This window comes from Eurytemora carolleeae, unplaced genomic scaffold (assembly GCF_000591075.1).
Source record: "Eurytemora carolleeae unplaced genomic scaffold, Eaff_2.0 scaffold179, whole genome shotgun sequence".
NCBI classification, from domain to species: domain Eukaryota; kingdom Metazoa; phylum Arthropoda; class Copepoda; order Calanoida; family Temoridae; genus Eurytemora; species Eurytemora carolleeae.
Window position 1 is genome coordinate 330,391 of NW_019396088.1, and position 12,611 is coordinate 343,001.

Below are 12,611 nucleotides of genomic sequence, written 5' to 3' on the forward strand. Positions count from 1 at the left end.
TTTTCATTTATTCATCCTACCAAGCATTCTTTTTCATTTATTCATCCTACCAAGCATTCCTTTTCATTTATTCATCCTACCAAGCATTCTTTTTCATTTATTCATCCTACCAAGCATTCTTTTCATTTATTTATCCTACCAAGCATGCTGTTTCATTTATTAATTTTTCTTACATCATTCATGCATCTTTTGGTTTGAATGTCTGTTTTTCTATCTTTTTTTCTTTTCTCATTTTTTTTCAAGTGCTTGTCTGAACTCATCTGTTAGTTTGTTCATCTATTCGTCTGTGTATATGTTCGTCTGTTCATCTATTCGTCTGTGTATATGTTCGTCTGTTCATCTATTTATCTGTTAATCTGGTTTTTTTTTGTGTATTTGACTTATGTTTATTGGGTTTTTGGTTATTGGTTCACTTATTTACTTGTTTATTTATTCATTTGTTCATGTAGTCTACTCTGCATTTGTGCAGCTGTTCACTATGTTTCATTTATTTGGTTTTTTATTGTTAATTTAACCACTTTTCTTTTGTTTATTTGTTAAGTTTTTCATTCACTTTCTTGTTTATATAGTATTAATTCACCTGTTTATTTGTTCATTTAATCATCTGTTCATCTATTCATCTGTTCATTTGTTCTTTTGTCTATTTATCATCCATGAATTTATATTGCAGACACCTTACAGCTGTTCTTACCAATATTCCCTGACTCTGAAGTACGAAGACGAGCTGTAGAATGGTTGGAGGAGGAGACCACAGACAGGAAACAGAATCAAACCAATCAATCAGTTTAAAAAGTGGCGGTGAAAGCAGCTTAAAGGGAATTTAAGCGTAATTTCAAGTGATTCTCCTGTGAAGATTTTCAATGGTATCCTTGTAACCTTAATCGTATCAAAAATGTGGAAGATAACTCAAAAAAGTGTTAAATTCTTAGTGCTTCTTATAAGCAAGGAATGCGCAAGTCACATTCACAGAGAACCCTCAAATAAAAATAAAACTGTCTAAAGAAACTAAAACATGGATAAGGGATATCTAATATTCTTGATCACACAAAACTTAAAAGTGTACCGTCGCACTATGGATCAAAGTGTTAAAAAAACGGAAACAAATTATTTTCAAAAGTTTTTTTTCACTGCATGTCACTACATAAATTTGATCGGAATGGCTGGGGAAAATAAATTTGTTTTTAAAAGTCATAACAGATAATGTTTTCATTTAAAGTAAAACAACTTCATGAATTTTTTAATGAAATTGTAAGCTGAAAAGTTCACAACTTCTTGGGGCTAAACAAAATAAGAAAAGTTTCAAGTTTCTTCTTTCTTGTCTTTATTAGACGAAAGCTAAAGAAATTATTTAAAAAAGAAATTATTTCAAAACATATTCATTTTCACTTTCTAGGAACTTTTTGAGTTATGTAAAAAATCCCCCTCCCAGCAGGAAAAGGGTTAAAGTTCTGATTTCTCTCATTTTCATCTTCATGTGTAAAGAACCACATTTTATCAATTTATGTATGAAAAAAAAAACATAGATAACTTCATTATTTTTGATTAGACAAAGGTTTTAAAGATACCACTTCGTATCGGAGGGTCACTAAAATGTCGTCAACTTACACTTAAAAGCAAAGGTCAAGAATGGATTAGATTTTGAATGTAACGTTTCTCTCTACAAGCTAAATTCTGCGTGAAAATAAAATTAAAATTAGAACAATCCTAATAAATTGATTTATTGACTAATTAATATTGGGACAGTACTTCATCAATTTGTTCCGTGTAATTTTGTTCTGCAGTAGTTGACGTATTTATTACTCCTACAATAGAATTTTCTGTAGTGTAGATATATTTAGAAGTTTTCTAGAAAAACTTAAACTAATTCTATTTAAATCATATTTAGTCAAATAACTCTTAAATTCAATATTTTAACATTATTTTAGGGACAGTGCTCTATTTTATTGTAATATCAGGGTAAAATAAATGTCCATCCATGTATTAGAGTTTTTAAAGATGGCCATGGCCACCCCAAAAAAGTCTTACAGCATTTTATCAGTAAAACTTGCCAAATAGCATCTATAATTACAGATTTAACTAACTCAATGTAATATTGAAGGATAAACAAAACGAAACTTTTGAATTTTTGTTAAATCTAATTCAGCATTTCATTAATTAATTTCCCACAAAATCATTGCTTTGAAAACTAACAGTATAAAAATTACTTTTCTGAACCATTCAGTAAAATAATCTAACTTAGATTTCAGAGAAGAGTAAATTAACATTTCATAACAAGCTAAAAGGCCTTCTTCTAGTCTAATTTTGTAGCTAGATTGAAGATTAATGTGTAAAAGTAGGAAGTCTGATCCTGATGTGGCGTTTTTTTCGGATTTGAATCCAAATAAATTCAAATCTTACTTTTCAAAACTTGAAATTTTGTCTCAAGTCCAATAATGTTCAGGTTTCTGATCAGTAGATGTTTAAGTTCACCTATGCTGACCCACAGTCTTTACTGGCATCTCACCCAGTGTCTTCCAGGGGTCAGTCCACAGGTAGGAACAATTTTAAAATGGGGTCAGTCATCTTATTTGATTCATTTTTCATTACATGCATGAAAGAGGCTTGTCTTCCTATCATACACAAACCAACATGTTGGGACTGACTGAAAATATAAGCATTAAGAAAAATTTAGTCGTGGTTTTAATAAACTCTCCATTTATGCAGGGACCCGTCCGATTCACAAGGGTACCCTTACATATGTTGCCTGATCAAGTATAAATTAGATATCTTGTGTTTTTCAGTTTCAATTGGGGTTCTCTTCAAAAAATTATGTTAATTTTTGCGGCAGGAAATAAGTGTAGGAATTATCAGAACTAAACATTTCTTAAGCTAGAAAACAGCTTCTTTCACATTATTTATTAGATAGAGATTTAAGGTTGTCCTTGTGAATCGGACATGTTTCTCTGTAAATTCTATCACTTGAAATCTTAATGACGGTCCCATTAATTATGTTGCTTCGATTAGGCCTAAATCTTTAGCTAATTTAACATTTTTCACAATTTGATGAAAGCAAACTTGTGGAAAATAGAATATTTAAAATATTTTATAACAGATTTGTAGAGTCTATTGATTAAAACCATAAAATCTAAATTATTACGTAAATGTCGAGAGGTATATTTTAAAAAAATTGGGAAATTCTCGCGAAAAGCATTTAAAATTCTCAATTTTTTTCTATATCTCCCAAACTTATTTTTAACATCTGTTTTCTGTATAACAGGCCTTACAGTTAGGATTTTATATTCAGGTTTGTATTCTTTGCATGAATTCNGCATGAATAGATTTCTACAGCATTCATGTTTATTTGAATTTAACATTTTATATTACATATTTATAAGTTTGCATTGTCTGTCAATTTTCTAAAAAAAAATTATTTACATTTTATTTCAAATTATTTGCCTGTTAAAAATTGGTCGACCTCTAAACCAATACAAAAAATTAAAAATATTCTAATTCTTTCACCAATTTTATTTAGTTTATTTAACGTTCAAACCTTTAATTATAGTATCAGACAAGAAGAGGGGGAGGGGGGGTTCTTTAATATTTTTGGTCAACCAAACAAACTTGAAGTTTAGGAGTTTAGCATTACTTAAGTGTCCTAAAAATTGAAGTTTGGGAAAGAAACAGTGAAATGAAAATGTGTCCATTTGCAAATTAGGGATTTTTTGTTAAAAAAATTGTACATAAAAATTTGAACAATGCTTTGAACCCCAGTTCTTATTTGGCAGATATTATTGTCATCGCAGCACAGCTATTGATAAATCCATTTGAAATAAACCTCTTTTTCAGAAATATAGGATAGAGATAAAAAAGTACCACTCAATTCTCAGCATATTTGGTTTATTTTTTATCTAAATTTTTTTATAAACACAAAATATTTATGTAAATTTATTTATTATTTAAACGGTTACAACTCTTGATGGTCATGTAATTGGTCTTCTTCTCTGTAGAAATTGTTCCATTGTGTTTTAAACCAGTCTGGTTGATCTGGATCCGTTGTACAGTTGTATCCATAGTTAACCGTCAACTAAACATAGGTTTCCTATTATATTATGTACAGTTTTATCTTCATCTAAACATAGGTTCTCAATTATATTATGTACAGTTTTATCCATAGTCAGCTGTCATCTAAACATAGGTTTCCTATTATTATGTGCAGTTTTATCTTTAGTTACATGTCATCTAAACATAGGTTCTCAATTATATTATGTACAATTTTATCCATAGTCATCTGTCATCTAAACATAGGTTTCCTATTATATTATGTACAGTTTTATCTATAGTTCGCTGTCATTTACATTTAGGTTTCCTATTATATTATGTACAGTTGTATTTGTTGTCATAGCTAAATGTCAACTTAAATAAGTTTCATAATGTATGTTTTAAGTGAATGTTGGTGATGTGTTAACCATAACATTTAAAAAACGTTCTTTAAATCTGTCCCACTTTTTATCGATCCTCCCAATAATAAAATTGAAACTAACCTCCTGGTTTGCTGGTATGTCCTGTAGAGCAACCAATGACATAATAGTTCCTAGGATGGGATGGACAGCAAATAGAACAAACTCTGATGAAGGTTTAAAACTATGGTTTACCTTGTGGCCCAAGGTTGCGTTATACCTAAAAAAAAAAATTTTTATCAAATTTTTGAAAGTTATTGGGTAATCGAAGGCTAAGTGAACATTTATTTTCTTGTGAAAATGTCTTTTCTTGAATGTGAATGAATTTACTAAAAAAAAATTATCATTGGCGAGAATGATTTCATTGTACACTCAAAAGCTTCAAAAAATATTTAATTAATTTAGATATAAAATATGCATTTCTTTATTTAATATAAAGAATTTCTGGATTATAAATTTAAACACATCTTAAAAAAAAAACATCTCTATATATACTTTGCTGTCTGTCTGTTTGTAAACATTAAACGTCCGAAAGGAGCCTAAAATTTTTTAAGCAATTCACATGACCCAAGGGAGTAAGGATGGTCAGAATTAAAAGAAATATCGATTTTTCAAAATCGTTTAAAGCTAAATTTTTGTTGTTATTCTTTGAATATTTAAGAAGAGGAAATGCCGCAGATAGAGAAATACTTAAAAATTAAAATCGAAGAGCCCAGTTGGTAAAATGAGACATAGTTCTAAAATTTGACCTTTGCACATCATTCCCCAGGTCTGGTGGAAGGTCAATACAAAGATGTTCTCCCTCCTCCAGATCTAATGCTATGTTGTACATGTTTCTTAAATGCTCTTCATCATCACTCAGATACCGCCTTAAATAAATTTTCTGATGTATTTAAATAAAAAAAACATAATATATTAAATTTGGATTTCTTGTGTTTGTCTAAAATTTTTATTAATTTGAAATTAATTCAATGCTGAAGTGTGATCAATTATTTAAAGGAGAAAAAATAGTTAGGGCATAGGGTTTCCTTAAGTCAAAAGAATATTTTTGCAGATAATGATTTAATAAAGATCTTTTAAAAAAAAAATCTAACCTGTCAAGTGCTCTTAGAGAGCTATCACAGTTAATAATATATCCACTATAAAATGCCAAAACCTCGCCTGAAATAAAACACAATAATTAGAAAAATTATTTTTAAAAATCAAGAATATGACTTGACTTCAGATTTAAGTGGGTGTACTTGTTTCTATGATCTACATGAATAAAAATGGCTCACTAACAAGCACCTAAATAGTTAGGTAAAATATAGGCCTAATCCTCATTTGATTGATCAATTGATTTACCTGAAACTACATCTCTTTTTGTAAACAGTCCTTCTTCTGCTCCTTCAATCCTACTCTGTTTAACTTCTACAGTTTTCACCTCATATGGATCCTGCTGCAGTTCATTTATACCCAAACTGGAGGAGATTAAATTATTTAACAGATTTAAAATGACTTTTTAATTAAAAAGTTATGTCAATGATACATCACAGAAACCTTCAAACATAGATCTAGAAATGGAGAAAAGGATCAGGAAAAAAGAGCATTTTTCTGTTTACATTCCATAAATGAGCTACTCTAAGTTCGTATCTTTTATGAATAAAAAAAACATATATCTATGGCAGTTTATAGAAGAAGGATAACTTAAAATTATTAAACTATCGACACATTTTTGATCTTCTTCTTAAACCATTCTTTCTTGGATATAGTAGAGAAAAATCAATCCCTCTGGTTTCTGTATATTATCTTCTATGGCGCACAAAATTTCAAGTTTATCGGCTTCATATACGCAACTCTGATTGGTTGAATTTTATACACTTTTCCGAATACAAGTACAAGATTAGGTTAGTCTCGATATTAAGAAAAAGAGAGGATCAAGCATTAATCTCAATATCCACCATTCTAAAGTTTTCAGCTTTGTCCAGTTTCATTAATTTCTAAATCTAAAATTAATCTTTAAATTGTTTGCTGTAGAAAATTAATTTAGGTTTACAAATTATCTCCACTCATTTCAACCTCCTTATTTAAAGCTCTCAACATTGGATACTCAGATTAAGTAATTGGGATTAAGGATATCTCATTCTAAAGTTTTCAGCTCTGGTTGTTTACCTGTAGTGTGATGGTGGGGAGTATTTAAGTATAGGTCCCTCTAAATCTGCAAATTTGAGAATCCAGGTTGCTCCAGACCTACAAGCTTCTCCCAACTTTGTTGCCTTTCCCTTTAATTCAAAATATTTATCTTAGTTTTTTTAAAGAGAATTCAATTTTTCAATGTTTAGAATTAAAAACTATTTGTTTTATAAAATCATTTTTTTGTCATTAAGAAGAGAATAGAATACATTCCTAGTTTTTTTTTCACAGTAAAAAGGTTTTTCCATTGTAATCAAAATTAATTGTCTAAAATTTTAATTTTTAATTTTTTCAATTAATCCTTGAATAATTGAATTTTATCTAATGCTGTTTAAATATTGTATAACCCTCATATAAGTTACAGACATTTTGGTCACGTTCTATATTGATATGCAATTGTTAAGGTTACTTAAAGAATTAATGTCTAAATTATGCCAGAACTTAACACTCAATTTTATTTTTTTTATTTTTAAAGGTGTTATAACAAAGTAATTAAAGAAATAAAATTGATATATAAATTTTGCCACAACTTAACATGTGACTTTTCTCACATCATTGTAACGAACAAGTCAAATTGCATTAATATTTTAGATATAGACAAAATCTTTCCGTAATGGCCTGGCTTCAACACTTTTCAGGCTTATTTTACAGTTTTAGAAAGAGAAAATGTCTTCAAAATTTTAATATTTAAATATAATTACCACTCACAAAAAAAGAATCCAAAGAAGTACTTCAATGTGTTAAAAACTAATCTAAAAGGACATGACTTTTAGCCATTTTCTCTTCTTGATGTCAGCTGACTTGGTAAAAACTAGGGCTGGGCATAGTTCCATTAACAAATGGCAATTTAGTTAAGTTCCCGCTAATAAACAGCATGTTTAAAAAGTTCCTGTTAACCAACAGCAATCCCTGTTAATTTTTTTCATTGTTAAAGTTAACAAAATTAACCAGTAAAACCAGTAAAACCAAAACATTAATTAATCATTTAAGACTAGTTCCATTTCTAACATTGTCTCTTAACACTGTTAATAATATTGAGATCCTTAATGATGTTACAAGAAAGAATGTAACATACCGTTGACAATTTTAACTAACTGCTAACCAACGGCTTGAAAAATATATGAACAAAATCCCCTTTTGAGATTTTTTTTCCTTTTTTTTTAATTAAGGATAGATCTTCCTTCTATATTTTTCTGGGCGAATTTGTTGCACTTATTGCTTATATATATAATAAAACAAGACATTTGTATATAGTTTCCTCTGGCCGGCCGAACGGCTGGACCAAATGGGCTGACATTTTTTGTGTACACTTATAGGTAGCCAATGGGTGACATATGCTAGTGGGCCCTTCAGCTAGTAATGTATAAAACACACAGAACTCTCATACAATCTTATGGATTTACAGGGTTTCCAAATACACCTTGGAATTGAGTGACAATTTTTAAATCGTTTTTTTATATCCACATTGGGATCTAAATACTGATGTCATTAATTAAGCTCTTATATTTGATATTTATGTTTTGGCTAAATCTACCTGAAGGAGTAGATGGTCCATCCAGAGTCCAACTACTGCAGTTGAGTAGTCAGGGTAGAGATAAGCTCCAGCTCTTGATTCCCCTGGTGCTCCAGACTCATAATAGTATGCACCCTGCCATCCACCTCCAGCTAGATACCAGGAGGGTCCTTCCTCTTCCCTGTACAGTACAATATGTCCAGATGGTGCCTTTATTTCCATTACATTTGTCTGCCTGTTTGTTTGTATTCTATCAACGTCAATACGGCAAATTCCATAGGTCACACATTTTTGTCGCATTTTATTTGAACCCAGGAAAGGTTTGTGGATGGCTAAAGATGAAAAAATTTATCTTTTTTCAAAATGCGCGAATTACACAAAATAATATGGCAGCTTGAAGAGCAACGGGATTGAAAGCTAAAACAGTTAAAATTGTTACAGGAAAAGGTAAACGAAGAGCACAAAGCCTAGTTATGTGGAAAAAAATTCTGCCAATTAAATAGTTCACCTGATCAGAGTTAGATCTGTCTCATAGAACTTAATATTATAAGTTTTAACATTGATATCCTCAGTGAGTGCCCACTTCCTCAGCTCCCTCGTGGCAATATCTCCTGCATAACACTCATCTGTCCTGTGTTTAATACGATATAATACCATTTTAACACAAGAAGCGGAAACAAAAATAAGAGCTTGGGCAATTTCCCATATCCCTTTTCCCTCTCTTAATTTCCCAAGCGGTGACTTCCAAAGTCTGTCCTAGACGCAGCGCTCGGCCCTCTACCCTGTTCTAGCCGCTTTGCGCGGAACTCATTGCAGCCTCTGGTGCCTCAGACTTAACAGCTTTGGGAACTTGAAGCTTAGGAATTTGTCACCTAGGAAGTCGCCCTTGGGAAAATACCTAACACCGTTGTAAATCTTTGGATAAAGGTTTACTTGAATTTACGCCTATACACTATACAGGCTACAGACACAGTACCCCCCTTGAAGAAATATAAAAATTGAAAAATGCTTGTCCATTTAACACTATTGAAACTTTCAATGAAGACAAATTTTGAGGTTTGAGGGACGTCTCTAAATCTCTTTTGATTTAATTTGATTTTGTATAGAACCGCGATCACAATATGGGTTTAATTGTATCCTTCCTTTGTCCATGGAGTACGTGGAGACTTAATAAATTTATAATTAGTGAACTGATCATTTCCCTTCTTACTAATCATTCTTTAACCATCATATCTGAAAAATATCACAAAGTCAATTTTGAAATGCAAAATGACCTGGAGTCCCTGGAGTAGAAACTTTTAAAGGGAAGGGTGGAATGGGTTTGATTTGAGAAATCTTTCATTGCAAGGACTATTCTTTTATTGGTTAAAACGTATCTACGGGTGACCCACGAAACATGTCAGTTTTGATTTTATCATATAAAAAAGAAAATTCTCGAAATCTGAACGAAATTCTTCATATCTCCTGTAATATTAAAAAAGAGGCGGACCATATTTTGTAAATGTCGGGTATTTTGTGATCATTTATTAATGAATTTTATTTCTAAACTAAGGTTTACAAATAAATGCGGAAAATGTTTTCAAAAATCAAAGACGACATTTAATTCGTCTTGTTTCGTCATGTTTTGTGGGATTAATTACTTTCGTCCATTAAAAGTTTCCAGTTTGTCAGTTAATATTATATAATTCCTGAGATTTGAAAGATATATTCCTCAAAACTGACATTTAGAGCGAATTTGCAGTGAGAGTTTACGTCTGTAATCCGTTTAATTTCAGCTGTATCGAATCCTGTAGATAAATTGCAGAGATAGTGTTAAACTAGCTGGAGTACCCTTGGGTTGCGATAGTTAATAGTGCGGAAGGGGNGTTTAATCAAATCAATTTACATGCTAAATTTGAAATCTATATACATTTCCCTACGGTCTTTTTATGTTGGATCAAAACTCATGAACCCCTTGGATTTTGAAAAGGAAACTGGGTGGAACCCCTGGAATGTTTTTTAATAAGTTTAGAATTTCTGTGTTGAGTAAGTTGACTGTTATAGACAAGCTGGTTTCCCAAGCTCTAGTATATTTATAAAGATATTTATTATTAGTTTATCAAACACATCAGCCATTAATGAATTATTTTGTTTCCTATGGAGGTCACATATATAGTTAATATTGTGCTAATTCACACCCACCAATTTACCCAAAATCTGTAGTCATCCACTCTCATCAAATTGATCATTTAGAAAATTATTGCATCTGAGATTGAGGGATGAATTGCCTGGCTTATGATTGGCAGATCAAAGTGACAAAAGCCTGCAATGTTTGATAGTTTTGAGAGTCATTTACCATATTTGAGCAAATTTGTCAATACAGATTACGCCCTCAACCATACCCCCCCCTCCACCCGTCAGGTTTTGTTATGTGGCAAAAATGTCGAATGAATTCAAGACACAATAAATTTAATGGTTTATTTGTGTAGCCTCATGAAAGAATGAAAAAATGTTCTTCACTTCTATTTATTTATTTACAAGTAAATATATTACATTTTCAAAATAAGATATTGTAATTTTATGCGTACGTGAACAATACGCAATGAGGTGCAATGAATAGTTTACGCATTTCTGACCAACAATGCCCTGTTTCCTCTCTATTTCTCCTATTCTACCATAAATCTTAATCATTTACTAGTTTACCGCCCTAGGCAAGGTTTGTAATCCTGTGTTCATGAATAAAGCCTGGATATAAGAAATTGTGCGTACCCCTTTTGAAAAATAAAATCTTTTTGAATGTGGACTGAGCTGAGAACTTTAGAATGTGATATCCTTAATCCTGATATTTTAATTAATCTGGAGATTAATAACAAGAGAAGAACAAGCTTTATTTAATCTCGAGATTAAGAAAAAGAGTGGATCAAGCATTAATCCCGATATCCACCATTCAAAAGTTCCCAGCTCTGATTAAGAAATAAGGTTTTAGATTTCTCATAGCAGTTTGCCGATTTTATAACCAAAGATATGGGAGCTTTCTGATGTATACTTTACTTCTGGATAATTTCTGGATTAGGATATAATCTGCACTACTGCAGGGTTTTTTTCTTATTTGGTTTCCTCTTCTCAAATCCTAGCTTTATCTTACAATGACATAAATATGCTTTAGATTGAACATTGAGCCAGTAAAGTGCAGTTTTAAACTAGTTTTTCAAGCACAAGACTGGAATTTATACCAGAAAATTCCTTCTTACAATCTAGAATGTAGATTCATAAATTTGACTTGTCCTGTTTGTTTGTGTGTGTGTGTGTGTAACAAACGTAAAAACGGCCAAAATTTTTTAAGGACCCCCTCATCATATTAACCCAGGATAGGAAGAATTATGAAGGTCGAATTAAAAAAAATTAGAAATTTAAAGTCGTCTTTACAGGCCCATACTTTTTAGGTATTCTAATCCATCATTTGNGTTTGTTTGATTAATTTAGTCATGTCATCATTTCTGTTTCTGTTTTTGCCTAGAAACATTTGTTCTAAAAAGTCCTTTAATAAAAACAGTCTCTCTCAACCTATCGAAGTTGGGCCTGAATAAAGATATATTTTATGGACCATTCAGGAAAATGCATCTATACCCTTGCTATTGTGAAATCATAGATTATTTAAGAAAAAGAGTTGACAACAAGTTATTAGCTTAATCATTAAAAGGAATCTATTCTATACCCTTGCTACTGTGAAATCATAGATTATTTAAGGAAAAGAGTTGACAACAAGTTATTTGTTTAATCATTAAAAGGAATCTATTCTATACCCTTGCTACTGTGTAATCATAGATTATTTAAGAAAAAGAGTTGACAACAAGTTATTAGCTTAATCATTAAAAGGAATCTATTCTATACCCTTGCTACTGTGTAATCATAGATTATTTAAGAAAAAGAGTTGACAACAAGTTATTAGGTTAATCATTAAAAGGAATCTATAAACGTTTTGAAAGTATAATGTCCCTAAACGCCTGATATGATATGATTTGATTTGATTTATATTGTAGTGAACTTTTCGTGCATGCATTCGGTACAGTTTACTAAGCAGAATAAATTCTGTCTATTTATTATTATTCTATGGTTGTGACACTGCGCAGTCCTAATACATGGTCAAGGATATCTTGAAGTAGAATAACTAGTAATCTCAAATAGTAAAAATAGGAATATACTAGTAAAGGCAGTTACGGGACCTTAATATAGGCAAGATGCATTCACGTCTGGGGGGAGAAGGGGGGGAGTATTCATAACAACCTAATCAATAATGTGGAAGATATCGTTGTATTAATAGTTTGAAAAGTGTTCAATTCTGATGCGCACTTCACTTTTATAGGGAAACAATAATTGAAAAAAAGCATGGAAATATAGTTTAAATTTGATAATATAAAGCTTTTAAGGACATTCCATTCTTTAAATGGAAGGTTAATCAATTTTATTTGAGTTGAATATATATTTAAAAAATGGGCAAGAGAATCGGTGGG

General features: G+C 31.0%; 3 protein-coding genes across 4 annotated transcripts in view; 2 read left to right on the forward strand and 1 right to left on the reverse strand.

The window, feature by feature from the left end:
- Positions 1 to 804, forward strand: part of LOC111718347 (phosphatidylinositol 4-phosphate 3-kinase C2 domain-containing subunit beta) — a 21,444-nt gene extending 20,640 nt beyond the window's left edge. The window contains exon 28 of the mRNA XM_023493913.1: positions 671 to 804. Within this exon, the coding sequence (XP_023349681.1) occupies positions 671 to 789 (119 nt within the window). The 3' untranslated portion in view covers positions 790 to 804. The remainder of the gene's footprint in view (positions 1 to 670) is intronic.
- A 1,600-nt stretch (positions 805 to 2,404) lies between these two features.
- LOC111718348 (phosphatidylinositol 4-phosphate 3-kinase C2 domain-containing subunit alpha) overlaps positions 2,405 to 12,611 on the forward strand; it is a 42,157-nt gene continuing 31,950 nt past the window's right edge. The window contains exons 1-2 of one of the 2 annotated variants that reach the window (XM_023493914.1): positions 2,405 to 2,531; positions 3,257 to 3,283. In XM_023493914.1, the coding sequence (XP_023349682.1) occupies positions 2,433 to 2,531; positions 3,257 to 3,283 (126 nt within the window). In that variant the 5' untranslated portion in view covers positions 2,405 to 2,432. The remainder of the gene's footprint in view (positions 2,532 to 3,256; positions 3,284 to 12,611) is intronic. The other variant, XM_023493915.1, reaches the window with a different exon arrangement.
- Positions 3,912 to 9,368, reverse strand: LOC111718349 (histone-lysine N-methyltransferase SETD7). Its single transcript, XM_023493916.1, has 9 exons — positions 9,264 to 9,368; positions 8,630 to 8,752; positions 8,143 to 8,302; positions 6,588 to 6,697; positions 5,781 to 5,896; positions 5,531 to 5,597; positions 5,186 to 5,305; positions 4,521 to 4,656; positions 3,912 to 4,063 (listed from the first exon to the last, which is right to left on the reverse strand). Exons 1-9 carry the CDS (start codon positions 9,317 to 9,319, stop codon positions 3,944 to 3,946), a joined length of 1,008 nt encoding a protein of 335 aa, XP_023349684.1. The 5' UTR covers positions 9,320 to 9,368; the 3' UTR covers positions 3,912 to 3,943.